The sequence below is a fragment of the Nanorana parkeri genome, unplaced genomic scaffold (genome assembly GCF_000935625.1).
Source record: "Nanorana parkeri isolate BGI_ZX_2015 unplaced genomic scaffold, ASM93562v1 scaffold118, whole genome shotgun sequence".
Lineage (NCBI taxonomy): Eukaryota > Metazoa > Chordata > Amphibia > Anura > Dicroglossidae > Nanorana > Nanorana parkeri.
Genome location: NW_017306386.1, coordinates 784,347 through 800,262, shown reverse-complemented (window position 1 = coordinate 800,262; position 15,916 = coordinate 784,347). Strand labels below are relative to the sequence as shown.

The 15,916-nt window shown below is 40.4% G+C and overlaps 1 protein-coding gene across 1 annotated transcript in view; it reads left to right on the top strand.

The window, feature by feature from the left end:
- The window catches only part of ATP2A3 (ATPase sarcoplasmic/endoplasmic reticulum Ca2+ transporting 3), a 175,316-nt gene that overhangs the window by 145,552 nt on the left and 13,848 nt on the right, over positions 1-15,916 (top strand). Inside the window, exons 11-18 of the mRNA XM_018553372.1 lie at positions 891-1,022; positions 2,683-2,808; positions 6,358-6,576; positions 6,662-6,997; positions 7,088-7,308; positions 10,573-10,775; positions 11,962-12,047; positions 14,708-14,841. Of these exons, the coding sequence (XP_018408874.1) occupies positions 891-1,022; positions 2,683-2,808; positions 6,358-6,576; positions 6,662-6,997; positions 7,088-7,308; positions 10,573-10,775; positions 11,962-12,047; positions 14,708-14,841 (1,457 nt within the window). The remainder of the gene's footprint in view (positions 1-890; positions 1,023-2,682; positions 2,809-6,357; positions 6,577-6,661; positions 6,998-7,087; positions 7,309-10,572; positions 10,776-11,961; positions 12,048-14,707; positions 14,842-15,916) is intronic.

The following is a 15,916-nucleotide window of genomic DNA, read 5'->3' as shown; positions in this document are numbered from 1 at the left end:
CGCGTCACTGCTGCTCCGGTGGGCGGCGCTCCAAGCGGGGTCATCTGGCAGTCTACGGGTCCAAATTTAGGGGGCCGGAGATTGCCAGATGACCCCGCTCGGAGCGCCGCCCACCGGAGCAGCAGCAAGGGGGGAGAGATTTATTAAGCAATTATATATGTATTGTCTGCACTGTATTAGCAGTATATACTACATATAGAGTATATACTGCTAATACAGTGCAGACAATACATTTACAATTATACTAACATGAATGTATTAAATGATCTGTATGTAGCCCTGTACTATGGATCATTTAACCCATTCATGTTAGCAGAGGATCATTGTAAATGTATTGTTGCAGGCACTCTATATGTACATGTACTATATACTACATATAGAATGCACTGAACAATAGATTTACAATTATCCTCTGCTAATATGAATGGGTTAAATGATCCGTAGTACATATGTAGCCCTGTACCCCCTTTTCCACTTACAGAGCTAGGTTATTTTTCTTTTAAATAAATATTCATGTAATTTTATTGGTATCTATCTACCAGTAGCTGCCTCATTTCCCACCCTCGGCTTATATTCGGGTCAATACTTTTTCCCAGTTTTTTTGGTAAAATTAGGTACCTCGGCTTATATTCGGGACGGCTTATACTCGAGTATATACGGTAACCTCTGGCCATGGCTTATTTAATCATATGATCAGTTTGAATTAACCAGGTTTGTGTGTGACAGGTTTGCTTTTATAGCCCAAGTAATTGGGTATAACTTCTAGTGTAATTGACAGGACTGTATTTGTTCCTTTTAAATATGATGAAAGCTACTGATTTTATAATGTCTTGATATTTTACTATAATACAGGATGTAGATATATTGTAATGTCGGTGTTTATTTTGTAGTCAAAGGGAGTATACGAAAAGGTAGGGGAAGCAACAGAGACTGCTTTAACCTGTCTGGTGGAGAAAATGAATGTCTTCAACACTGATTTGAGCAAGCTTTCTAAGGTGGAACGAGCCAGTGCCTGCAATTCAGTGAGTACACCTTCAAGCTCCGTGTTTTGATGAAACACTTTGTTTTTTTTTAAAAACAACTCCAGGTGACACACAAAATACAGCCGTCATCCTGCACAACAGGTAGGTGAACCTCAGCTGAGGAAGGGCTAGGGCATACTGCTCAATGCTGGGTTCATATTGTTGCACTACAGTGCTGCCTGTTTGTGTGCTGGGGCACCATTCGTACTTAATGGCACGCCATTGCACCTGCTTTGCAGCGCACACAATGCATAGTAGGTTACTACCATGTGTTGTGTGCTGTGTCACCAAAAATAGTATATTCAAATTTTTGGTGCGTTACGCAGCCTATTCAAATAATGGGCTAGCTTAACGCAATGCACATTAATGCACCCAGACAGTGTAAGCGCCAATTCAGTACTGCATGCAATACTCCTCAGCGCACACCACGGTCTTCCACGGCAATGCAGGGTGTAAATTGTGCCCATCCGTGACCAGGCAATTTGCCCTAATGCAAGACAAGGCAGCGCTGGAAAGAAAGGATCTGGTGAGAATTCACTCTAAATTCACCCCACTCAGTGTTCAGCAAAAAAGCTTTATTAATAAAAAGGAAGATTAACATGTGATGGAAATATATTTTGTCCCTGTGTGAATCACGTCAAGGTTGCATCTTGATTGAGTACAGTTTTAGACACTGTATGATTAAAAGGACAAAATAGATTTGGTAATGATGTCTAGCAGTAAAGAATTTCTGGCTCAATGTTCTACTTCTAATTTGTTTTCTGGTTTTCCAGACAAAAAATTGCTTAGTACAAACAACTAAAATCCATCAAGCAGCAAACCCTTCTATTCTTTCCCTCAGCTCTTGGGAGTTGATTTGGAAATTGTAACCTTCAGTGTGACGCTACGGTTTATGCCTCTAACCAAAAAACAAACCGCAAATACATGTTCTCTGTCATTTGGATGCTTAATGGTGGTTTTAAGGTTGGTGTATCACTGTAGATAGGCTGTAGATCCACAAATCGTCTCTAAATTCATGCTGACACTTTCTGTCCTTCTGGAGGATGGCTACTTTTGTTCCCCATGGTCCCTGTGTGTGTTGTAAAGTAGCCACCGCTCCAAGCTTACTCCCGTGATGGACTACAATCTCAATACAAGAAAGATACATTTTTGTTAATAGGGTACTTGAATGCATTTTAAAGATTTAACTCCACATGCATTAAAAAATACCATTCCTTGCAGGTTTCTCCTTCAGGGCCTTTCTCTGCTGATTGACAGCAGGTATTGGGAGGGTGCAATAGCCAGCCTGCTAATGCAATTTAAATTGGCCAATAGCAGGATGGCTATTGCTCCCAGCTACTACCTGCTGTGTTTACATTCAGCTGCCTCGGCAAGCAGCTGCCATTCCCCAGCTAAAGCTGAAGTGGAAAAGTGACAATAGGGGTCTAATAGACCGCTAATGTCACCTTAAAGAGAACCTGTCCTCTCCAATGAGAAAAAAAAGTTGAATAAAATGAAATTAAAAAAAAATGAAAATCCCACGACCCTGCGGAAAAAACTTGGCTTCTAACTTTTTTTTAGCTGGCTCCTGGATTCAAAGAAAATGTGTCAAGCCTTGCTATAAGGAACCATGATAAATGTGTGCAACAGAAATCATAGCTTTTATACTATGTTGTAACAGGTAATTAAGAAGCTGATGAAGAAGGAGTGTACCTTGGAGTTCTCTCGAGATCGGAAATCCATGTCTGTGTATTGCAGCCCCCTCGGTCCCAGTGCTGCAACATTTGGTACAAAGATGTTTGTTAAGGTAACAGAATTCTCTGTGTCTTTTTTGTGAAAGTCACCCATGAACTCATATTTTTTTGTTAGAGTAGATGTTTTCCATATCCGAGTCCATTGTTTGATGCAAATTTCCTTTTTAAGGTACAGAACAGTCCACCATCTGTAGTTCTCACTGTCAACTCATACATTCTGTCTTTGATTGCTCCCATCTCCAAACTGCAGAGTGTCCATATCTTACCCCCATACTAATCACCCACCACTGAAAAAAGTGTCCACCCATAATCTGCCTTCCCCACAAAACTATAAATCTATATATACTCATGACTCGCCCTCCCTTTGCCTGATAAACAATTGTCTTTGTGCCAATGACCTCCTTATGATAAACTGCAAGCTACCCCATGCAGATTGATGATCATATTTTCCCACCCACCAGTCCCACCCCACATAACTAAACACACACATATGCATTATATCTCCCACCCACAGACAACATTTTGTTTATACGTCATCTATTTTTTCTCCTGACACAAATATCACACCATTTATCAGTTACCAGACCAGACAAGTGTTTTAATACATTTTTGCAATACACCAACACAAACGCTTCAATTTCCCTACCCATACATTGTTTTCTACATATTTAAAAATAATGTCTTTCATAATGATTACTGAACAAGCTGTGTGTTGCAGCTTTTATGTTTTGCTATTCGTATAAAAGTAAGGGTTCTAGCACCATCTAGAGGAAAATATCAATACATCAAATCACCGATTTCCAGTTTTGTTACATAGGTGAGGTCACCATAATGAATGTTTTTTTGGTATAATCCTTTTAGTTCAAAAACTGAACTCCCAGGCAATAGCTAAATACAAAAGTAAATAAACGTTTTAGCTGCCAAATGATTTGTCTATCCAGTCCTGAGATTTACGAAGCTCTGCCACACATCACAGCCCTGCCTAGTGTGCATGTGTGGTGGGGGACCTACTCTCTGCTGCAATTTCACTTAGTTATACCCCACCCTGTGACTGGACAGTGAAAAGAGAAGGAGCACACTGATGAGCTCATCTTTGTCACTATGCTCTCTCCTTTAGTTAGCATACTCTCACTGCAGTACACCTGCTTGGCTCCTTCTGCTGCTTCTCGCACCTCTTTTTAAGAGATTTAGTTACTTAAACTACTTGCATTTCTCTGTTGTCCATTGAGGGACACAGCTTGATGATTATTAAGGTACTTACCTGCCTACAGGTGAAATTGACACTATGCACATGTAATTAAATTTAGCTTTGTTGGTGCTACAAACTTTTTGAACCTATTCAGGATATCTCATTGGTGTAAATATCTGTAAGGTATGCTTTCTCGTGGCCATCACTTTGGCCAGAAAGGTTTCGGGGTTATCAGCATTTTTATTTGACCTTTACATAGGAATAAGGTTGTTTTGAGAACACAAACCTGCTTTTTACCGAAAGTGGTTTCTGGTTTACCTCCAGGAGATTTCTCTCCATTGTCTGGATGTGGCGAGGACCATCAGGGTTTCCCTTTTAAGATGCTGCTTGTTTTATGCAGATGGATTCCCTGTTTTTTTATTCTGGAAAGTCCTAAAAGAGGTTCTCTGGCTTCCAGACCCACTATTTCTAAATTGATTTGTCAGGTTACTGTGCAGGCCTATGAGTTGCAAGATAAAGTGCCTCCTTTTTCTGTTAAAGCCAACTCTACTAGCGTGGTGTGTGCTTCTTGGTTTTCGTGACATTAGACCTCAGAGAAGGTATGTACAGAAAGACCAAGTCCCAGCCTTACAGATCTAAGTTCTACAAGGTTTGATGTATCCGTCTTTGCAGATGCCAGTTTTGCTCAAAAGGTTCTGCAAGCTTTTTAAACAATACACAGAATATAACAAGGAGTTATAGAAAGAAAAGAGAAGCACCCTCCAGTATATCAGAAGCTCTGATGCAATAAACAACAATGATGCAATAAACAACAATGGCAATGAGAAGTACACTCAAAACCCTCGATATTTCTCCATAAGGCTCAAAGACCATGCAATGGATGGCATAGCAGATGGAGTTCACCAGTGATGGGCTCGGGCGTGTTCGCAGCTCCACGTGCCGAGCCCGCCAGGAAGCTGACAGCGCGCAGCGCCAATCACAGGTACTGACTGATACATGTTCCTGGTGCGCAGCTGCAGAGATCAGGAAATGTCTCGGTGCCTGCGATTGGCGCTGCATGCTGTCAGCTTCCTGGCGGGCTCGGCACGTGGAGCTGCGACCACGCCGAGCCCATCACTAGAGTTCACCTAGTGCAGCAATGGCGAACGTTTTTGAACCCGAATGCCCAAACTGCAACACAAAATCAATGTATTTATCTCAAAGTGCCAACACTGAAAATAAGTTTTGCATTGTGTTTTAGTTTGGGCGCTGGGGTTTAAAAAAAGTTTAGCAGCACTGGCTTAAGCAAAATGGGGAAACACATATTCAAACATTTATACACTCCCATGTAATCACACACGTAATGAAACGCGCACACATTAAAAAAACACTCATGCACACATTAAAAAAAGTACACGCATCACACACACATTAAAAACACGCACAACTATTAACAATAAAAATTAATAATTTAAATGTCTCCCTCTCCTGCTTTATCTGTTTTGCAGGGAGGGGTTTGCATCCCTGGGGTCCAGAGGGGTACTTGGGATATTCCTGGTGGTCCAGTGAAGGATCATTGTGATCTGCATGTCTGGCTGATGCAGACCATACTAATTGCTCCTTCCTGTGAGCAGCAGCACCACGAGGGAGCAATTAGTATGGTCTGCATCAGCAAGAGATGCAGATCATACTGATCCCCCACTGGACCACCATAGGATGATTTTTATTTAATATATTGCCGGTTCGGCATTATATTAAATAGGATCTGGGCACCCGCCAAGTTTAAAGATGGCCGCTTGTTGCAGTGGCCATCTCTAAAAACTTTGTGACTTAGGAGACCCATGGAACACCAGAGGCCACGCACAGAGCACCACAGGTGAGAACCCGGAGTGCGCGGGCCCCAGCAACCGGCACCTAGGCTCTATGTCACGCGTGCTATAGGTTCACTTTACTGACCTAGTGCATCTATTCACTGATTCAAGTTGCTTTTTTAATGCCCTTACGTTCCATTTGTTTTGGTTGGACTGAAATGCCTCTTTGTTTTTGTGTGCGATACCCCTCTATTTGCACTGCTTTGAGACAGACCTAGTCTGCTTAATTATCATCAAGCAATGTCCCTCAATAGACTCAGAGAAAAGGATTTTACGGTGAATACAAAAATCCTTTTTTTATGATGTATTAATTGCAGAGCTGCATTAATTTGTGTCTTTTAAATCTGCTTAAAGTTTAGCTTTAACTTTTGGAAGACTTGGGAACAGGAATAAAAATTGATATAATAATAAAAAATCATGATCCCAATTTCATGTTAGGCTGTACATCTTTTTAAAGCGCTATTATAATGTTTAATCTCGGGGACCTTATTCTACCAAATCATCTGGAAATCATGTTCATCATACGTGTATTGTTCTATTGGCAAAATCTTATTTCATTTTAGGGTGCTCCAGAGAGTGTAATTGAGCGTTGCAATTTTGTTCGTGTGGGTTCCACAAAGTTACCACTAACGCCCTCTGCAAGAGAGCGGATCATGTCCAAGATCCGTGACTGGGGAAGTGGCATAGACACCCTGAGATGCCTTGCTCTTGCTACAAAGGATGTTCCACTAAAATTAGAAGAAATGCAGCTGGATGACTCTAACAAATTTATCAACTATGAGGTAAGGCTTTACTGTATATGCCTTTTTCTCAATATACTGTATGTTTAAGTTTATGTTAAATTATAACATTTTAAATTTCTCCTAGACAAATTTGACATTTGTTGGTTGTGTTGGAATGCTGGATCCTCCCCGCAAAGAGGTGTCTACTTCAATTCAGATGTGTAGAAAAGCTGGCATCAAAGTCATAATGATAACCGGTGACAACAAGGGCACAGCTGTGGCTATCTGCCGAAAGATTGGCATTTTCTCAGACTCAGAGGACATTACAGACAAGGCGTATACTGGGAGGGAGTTTGATGACCTCCCACTGGAAAAACAACGGGATGCTTGTCGTATAGCTCGATGCTTTGCCCGAGTTGAGCCGGCACACAAATCCAAGATTATAGAGTATCTGCAGTCTTTAAATGAAATTACTGCAATGGTAAGGTGTCGCAGTCAAAGTATTTAAATTGTAGTGAAATTTTCAGCATCTGAAAAAATATAACTTGGATTTCTTTTTTTCATTTCTTAGACTGGTGATGGAGTAAATGATGCCCCAGCCTTAAAGAAGGCTGAGATTGGCATTGCCATGGGTTCTGGTACCGCTGTAGCAAAATCAGCTGCAGAGATGGTCCTCTCTGATGACAACTTCTCCACTATCGTGTCTGCTGTGGAGGAAGGCCGAGCCATTTATAATAACATGAAACAGTTTATTCGCTACCTGATCTCCTCCAATGTTGGGGAGGTAGTCTGGTAAGATATGTTCACACCCAGCTCATCAACTTGTAGGAATGTTAGTAACATCTGATAATATTGTTTTTATACAATACCTAAAAGAATATATTCATTTTAAACACACTTAAAAGCAGATCTCTAGGATTTTCAAAAATTAACCCTTGCAGAGGGGCTACCCCCGCACTTCGAGGCTTACCTGCTCATTTTGGTCTAGGGAACTGAATAACGAAGATACTCACTCACTCGATCTTCTAACTGTGACCGCTCATCTCTCTCCCTCTCTGCTCCAGCTGTGGTATGCCCCTTGGGTCTAATGCAAGTAAATGGACCTTACATAGAGATGATGACATTAGCAGGGGTTAAACTGCCAGAGCCTGGGGAAGGGTGGGTTTGAGGATCAGGCGAGTATATTTTCTTTGCGCTCCTGGACCAAAACAAGCAGTTAGCCCTTGCAGTGTGTGGGTAGCCCCTTTCCAAGGGTTAACTTTTGAAAATCCTGGAGTTCCACTTAAACATACTGAGACAAATTAGGCAAGCCTAGAGATAGAACCATTTTAGAGTGGCCATACAACTCTAAATTTCCTTTTCCAATAGGTTATAAACTTATCTGCTAATGTCTTCAAACATAGAATATCAATATAGCAAAAAACACGTCCCTTACGATTTGCCTGCTTCCAACCTGCAATCACCTGCAAGAATGAACAGGAACATTGAAATGACTTTACTTTAAACTGGAAGCAACCATCTGTATACAATGTAAAGGGATTCTTAGCTGATATTGTATTGATTATCATTATCCACTCAACAGACGTCAAGAAAAATGTTGGTAGCAATAAAATCTAGGCAGATAAAAAAAAATCAAACCATAAATAACCATGACATTCTTGTAACAACATTACTGTCAATAAATAACCATGGCATTCTTATAACATTACTGTTATAGTAATATGGTGAACACTTTGTTTTATGTAAATTTATTATTTTTTTAACAACTTGTCAAAGCATTTGTTTAACATAACTAAAATAAAATTCAAATGACAAAAAAAAATTAGACAGTGCACGTCTATGTGCATTCTTAATTAATCAATAAATGTACCTATGTGTATCACTCCAGGAGCAACCCCACCACCTACTGGACTGGAAATCACCATAACAAAATCCCCACCTATTTAAAAGTAAATCAAAAACATTTTAGAATCTCCTCTTTAAGCAATCAAACTTGCTTCTCTGTATAGTTATAAACTCTGTGTAGATGTACACTGGACTTCATTAGAGTTGGTTGGGAGACACCTTCAAGTTATTGGCTAAAAGTGGATAGTACCCTTAGTTACATCAACAGAAAAATCAGGTTATTAATAATCTGAGATGAAGTATTAACTCCTTTTCCTAAACAGAAAGATCAGGCTATTTAAAATTCAAAATTAAGTATTAACTCCTATTTATGTGGCCAAAATAAATTTATATTGTGTATGAACTATATTAAATCGAATCAACAAGGCACATTTAAAAAAAAAAACATACAGATTTTGTTCATTTGTTCACTGTTAAGTTGTTTACTAGGATCTGCCACTTTCAGGGCCGGATTTCCCACAAGGCCAACCAAGGCCCGGTCTTGGGGCAACCTGACCTTGGGACAGCAGAGAAAGTAAATCCGGCCCTGGCCACGTTCCCTATAAAAATATTTTCTTGAAGTTCATCCCACCCCTCTGACCTGTGGGACCTGTGTCCCTTATTGGGGATACAGTCCCACCCCTCTGTGTCCCTAATGAATCTAATCTAGAATCCTTAAGATCTACTGCTAATACTGCTTTTCTAAAAAATAAAAAAAAGTATAGGAGATGGTTACATTTGACTGGCCAAGTGCTTTTTCTTTTGTTTTGTTTTTTTGCAGTGTCTAATAATTACTTGCTGTCTGCCTATTGTAATGAATTTTTTTTTTCCTGCTTGCACGCACCCCGGAGCAGAACGCACCGATACTTGTAAACCACCATTGACGGCTGTTGCATATGAGCAGTCGGGCTATCACACAATGAGGAGCCTCTTTTCTCTTTCCTGAGCTCTTAAAACATTATGATTTCCATCCGCATGGATCTTAAGACCACAGAGCGTCCTTTTGATACCGTGAGGTCCAGTAGGTGGTGGGATTGCACTTGGAGTACTGAGTAAAGCACATTGATGAAGTTATTGATTTTTAAAAAATGCACATAGAAGTATACACTATTTCATATTTTATTTGATTTATTTTTTATACTTTCTTATGTGTGTTGTGTGTAATTTTGAGGTATTAATATACTATAAATAGTGCGTGTGTGTATATGTATATACACTGAGTGAGTGGGCAAATTATTGTGACCACCCCATCAGTACTTCGTTGGGCCAAGAGATGACTCCACGAGATGACTTCGTTGGGCCACCTCGTGACTCCACGAGATGTTGAAAGGTTGAAAAAATGAAAGTCCCCCCAAAAAATGTTTTTTAAGTTACACCTAAAAAAGAATTTAAAAAAATGTAAAAGTCCCCACCCATACATACACGCATGCAAACATGCGTCGGGGGCGCATACGTGCAAAAAAGACGATTGCGCCCATTATGCCACACATGTTACATATCGCCGCAAACGTCGGAGTGAGAGCAATAAGTCTAGGGCCATCAATCACTGATAACACTAAACTGATGAGCGGGTGCGCGCAATTTTAAAGCCTTTTTTTTTCAAAATTTTCAGTAATTTTTCCTAATTATAGTAAAAAATATTAATATATATATATATTCAATCAAAATGTAAAATTAAAAAGTATGAGCAACAATGAGATTATTAACAAAGCTACTAATAATAAAAATGTGAAATGATTAAACATGTCAATACCTCTTATATATTAAACATTTGAAAGCAAGACTATGAACCACTAGGTGCTAATCTGTGTCTTTTCCAAAGCATTGCTGCAGGGTGCCCAGATAGTTTTAGAAAAGTGGATTCAGTGTGGAGCTTCAGCAGCCTTTTGAAGGCACCCTGTATTACATTGGGGTAGGGCTGTGTCTCATCTCAGATATTTCCAAAAGTCAGAAGCAGAATACTTCAAGTGCTTCCACAGTAAACTGCAAGAACTCTTTGAAAATGAAAGGCTGTGATTGACACTTGGTGATGCATAGCCTTGCTTTGAAAGGTTAGTTTCCTTTTAGTAGAATGGTGATAGGTTTGTATCAAGACTGAATAACATTTGAAAATATATGCCTGTACTATTTTTCTGTACTATTTTTCTTGACTGCATGTTCTTTTCCTTTTAGTATCTTTCTTACGGCTATCCTTGGCCTGCCAGAAGCCTTAATCCCAGTCCAACTGCTCTGGGTTAATCTTGTAACAGATGGATTACCTGCCACTGCACTGGGATTTAACCCACCTGACCTGGACATCATGGATAAGCATCCCCGTAATCCCAGGGAACCACTAATCAGCGGGTGGCTTTTCTTTAGATATCTTGCAATTGGAGGTATTGTTCGGTCTTTCTATACACAGTAATACTGACAAATGGAGAGAGAGAGACTCCCAAAACATGACAGTATATTGAAAACATTGCCTTATTGCCTAAAATGTAGAAATGTACCTTTTTTAAAGTGGAAGTTAAAAAAAAAAGTGCCCACTGTCAGGCTTGCCATAAAAGCTTCTACCTCCCTGTCGGCTATGTTTCCCCCTGTACACTGAGCCGCACATGCCGGGTTGAAGTGGCTCCATTGTGCATGCACAGCAGTTACATCATTGGGGCCTGGGCAAAGGTGGAAGCTCCAGCAAGGGAGAAGCGCAGCAATTGATGGGGCCACTTTGGTAGATAAGTCTGCCATAATGTGCTAATAGTCTGTGCATACTAGCACATTATGGCTAAAAGCTCAAGGGGGCTTTTTTTCTAGTTAATTTTCTTCTGTTTTTAATCTGTCAGATCAAATCTGCTTTCCTGGAAGATCATTATATACAATTATATTAATGTCCTAGAAAGCAGAAGTGTAGCAATGACAATTATGAACCAATATAAGTGTAACACATCTGGCAACTTAAGTTGTCTTATTTGAGAGTGCAATGCTACACAGTCATCGCCACACTGTTATCCACTTCCTAGTTGTGCAGAAAAGACATATCCTGTGCCCATATCCCAGAGTACAGTGCCTCAGCAACAAGCCATCATGCCAGGACATTGATGTGCAGAGTGGCAGGGAGACGTGCTTATGTTTTTGCTAAAAGCATATAGAAAAATGTGCTTTTTGCTCAACTGCTCTGGGTGGGTGGGTGCGGAGTGTAAGGCAGCATTCAAAATAGGGCTTAATAAAGGTATATGCTGACAGCTGAAGCTGTCAGACTTGAAGCACTGTCTGCTGCAAAATGTACATAGACAATAGTTCAGATCTCCTTATCTGACCTTATGCTCAGTATGTGAGTGTAGAAAAATGCAGACATCCTGGATTTTGAAGCATTGATGATTTTCTGAAGTAATTATTTTATGGAAAGTAAAGTTGTGTGCCGAGTTATGCTCTACAAAAGATTGATTTACATTTCTTATTTAGATGTTTTTAGCACCATTCTTGTTTATGAATGTTTTTAAATTATTGTAAAGAGTGCATCACTTTTCCTTTTTAAAAAGATTGTATTTTATTTCTGACCTATATTTTTTTTAATTTTTACTCCAGTTTATGTAGGCCTGGCCACTGTGGGAGCTGCCACATGGTGGTTTCTATATGATGAAGATGGACCACAAGTGACATTTTATCAGCTGGTAAGTCAAAAGTATTTTTTATAGGAATATTTGTTAAATGATAACTGTTTTCTTGTCGTCATTCCTTTCCTTTTTTTTTTTTTTTTTTACCAAGTACAAAAAATATCTGTTAATCTTGCCAGAAATGCACCATACTTTCTTTGTGTGAACTACTACTTCATCATCCCACCATGTAATGGAGATGAATAAAGACAAGGTTTGAAGTCTAGCCTGGTGGCATCCATGGTTCCCACCATGCATTGGAGTAGGCATCAAGCGTGTTATTTTGTAGGATCACCAGGTGAAAATACAGAAAAAAAATACTAATGCAGCCCCTACATTTAAGGATTGTTAACCACTTGCTGACCAGGGTGTTAAACCCCCTTCCTGGCCAGGCCATTTTTCAGTATTCAGCGCTGCAGTACTTTGACTGACGTTTATTCCGTCATGCAATGCTGTACTGAAATTAATTTTATAACATTTTTGGGGGACAGATAGAGCTTTCTTTTGGTGTTATTTAATCAGCACTGGGGTTTTTTACTTTTTACTCTATAGGGATACGTTATGTTATAAAACATTATTTCCCAATTTTTTAGTAAAATATAAAAGACGGGGTCACGTCGGGTAAATAGACACCAAACATGTCAAGCTTTAAAATTGCGTGCGCCCACAAAATCGCAAAAAACTACCATTCCTAAAATTGGCCACAGCGACGCTTTAAAAGCTTTTACCGCTCATCAATTTAGTGTCATCAGTGATTGAAGGGCCTAGAATTATTGCTCTCACTGCGACGTTCGCAGAGATATGTAACGTGTGGCGCAATCGTGTTTGCACGTAGGCGCGCCCGACGCTTATTTACATGTATAAGTGCGTGCACGCGGGGGACTTAAAACTTTTTTGGTGTTTTTTATGAAACTTTTTTTTTTACACTATCACATTGGGGGCTAAAAAGCCCTCAATGTTATAGCAAGAAAAAAAATGACAGGTCCTCCCTTTTTTTTTTTTTGCATGTTAAGTTATTGAAAAGTAAATACAGTACACTTATCAGATTTCAACTGTGCATAATGTACAAACATTCGTATGACAAAATGAGTTGTGGGAACCTCCACAGGTACATTTCAATTGTGCACAATCATGCGATCATGCGATCATGAGAGGCGTCGTCATGTAGTGATGTACACCGAAAACAGGGTAACTAGGGAGTCGTTTATCAATTAAAAATTTGAATAGCCTTAACAACATACGATCCATTGAATGTAGAAAAAAGAATAGTTGTTGGGTAGTAGTAGAGGGATTCAGAATTGCAATCCCAAGGTGAAAAGATAATGGGGAAATTATAATCATGGCCATGAATGAGTAAAAATGGATAATGAGTAAAGGGGCTGCTAAAGGACATCTAGATCGCCAAGTGTGTTAGAGAGTTTGGCCGTGAGGAACCACGTGGACAGGTCCTCTTAATGGAGACATCGGAGGTCTCCAAGACCCCTAATGTCACCTAAGGACCCCCAAAGAAGCTGATGAAGCACATATGCTTCATCAGCTTCTTCTCTGGGTCCCCTCAGTCCTGGGCAGAGCCGGCCGAACGCTTGTATGAGACAGCCGGTAACAGCTGTTATCCTTCCCGGCAGGTTTCTGCTCGCGCACGCACGCGAGCAGAAAGAAAAAAGACGTACATTTATGTGACCCGCCGGGAAGGATCATTCATTTCAATTGCACTCTGCTTTCATCAGAGTCCTGAACAACACAAATGTTAAAGGAGAACTATGAGGTGAGTGCTTTCCACTCACCTTATAGTTCTAGCCGATCTGTGACAATGAGACTGTCACAGGTCAGCTTAGTAGATCGGGATGTGAGCGAACACATAACGGTGTTCGCTCACCTCTCGATCGTGTCCCGGCTCTCTGCCATGACAGGGGAGGGGCTAGATTCCCCCCGCTCCGATCCGCCAGCGCTGACTGGCGGAACGGACGGGGAGGGGGCGGGTACAGCTGGCTCTGCCTCTAGATAGGCAGAGCCAGCTGTTAGTCACGCAGCTGGGCGGATCCAGACATAATTGTCTGGGATACGCTTCAGCTAGGCGTCTCAGTATAACGCGAGCTACAGCTCGTGGTATACTGAGCCTAGGGTGACGGGAGGACGCTAGTTTGTGTCCTCCCGTTACCCTAAGGAGAACTATAGGGAAAAGCCTTAACCCCATAGTTCTCCTTTAAATACTGTTCTGCATTCAGGTGATTCAGGGCCTGTGTCAAGATGCTTTTGTTCACTTGAAACAGGTTTTGCGTTCACAAACAAGTCTATAAGAATTCAAAACCCACTTAAAGCTGTCAAATGCAGGTCAGAAGTAGGTCAAGTGCAGGTCAAATGCATCTGTCCATTAATTCTGATTTGATCTCAGAAATGCCACTGCGACATACCCATAGCCCATCAACACAAACCCTTAAAGTGCCAGTTTTATCTGCGTTTTCTAGTGATACATGCAGAATGTTTCCACAATACAAGTGGACAGATGTTGATAATGACGCACACTGGTACTTTTGTCTGCGATAGGGTATATATATTGGGTTGGTATAGAACAGTTAAACTCGCCTACCAGCAAATCATGGTTTTGAGTTCCACTAAAACCATGGCATTAATTTATGAGGAATTGATGTTTGTGGTGTTTTTTACTGCATTCCTTATAGAGACATTTCATGAAGTGTACCCCTGCGAATCCACTGTTTGAAGGAATTGACTGTGAAGTGTTTGAGTCTCGCTATCCCACTACTATGGCCCTATCTGTGCTGGTAACAATCGAGATGTGTAATGCTCTCAACAGGTAAATCTTGATCATTACTTCAAACATGCTGCTAAATGACCGATGTATGGAATAATAGCCTATGGTAATAATGTTTAGTTATTTGATTTTTGTAATTTGCCAAATTTTTTATTATCTGCAATTTTGGGTTGTGATTGAGTGTTGGCACTCATGGTGATGGATCTGTGCTGGGTGGGTATGAATATGCTGCTTCTTGATATGCAAATTTTACAGGCAGTTATGCTTTTTGGTTCTTTTGCAATAATGTAAACATTTTAAGTACATACTCTAAAAAATATTGTTAAATATCTTGTTAGGTATTCCTTAACATTAGGCTTGTTTAATTAAAACAAAAAAAAGGCACACCTTTCTGTTCCCTAACCATACCATAGGAAACCATTCCCCAGTGCATGCAACCGTTTGGATAACTTCTAATTAATGTTGTGACCCCTTCAGTATAGGAGTCGTATAATTACCTAACAATGTCAGGTAACTTGTCTCTCTTTAGAGAGTTCTTAAGCTTGATGGGTTTTGTCGGATGCGTGAGAACCATGCTGCCCCCTCCCACCTCCTTTTTCTCCCCATGCTGGGACTTTCTCCAGTTATCATACCCACCTCTATTCTTTCTCTCCTCCTGCACTTCATCCTAGTGTCTCTTGCCCCCCTTCCTTCCTCTACCTACAAGACAGTACAGAGGGCACGATTTGTTCTCTCCCCTATCAATGTACCCTGCTCCATCAATGTACCCATGTCGCACCAAACGGATCAGTTGTAATTTGCGAACTATCAAGGATTTCCTGAAGCTGATGGGCCCAAACTATGCCTTTTTGAAATTCTAAAAATGATTGTACCTTTGTTTTTCCTTAATTCTGTTATCTGCAGAGTTCTGTGTACTGTTGTCATTTTTCTAATAAACTTTATTTAAAGAAAAAAAAAAAGCATGCCTCAAAGTTAACCCCCCTTCCTGCCCAGACCATGTTTCAGTATTCAGTAGGGCTGCAACAACTAATCGATTATTGAAAAAGTTGTCAACTTTTTCAATAATCGATTAATCGGCTTCCGATCAGTTCAGTGTCAGGTTGCTAAATACCAGGGG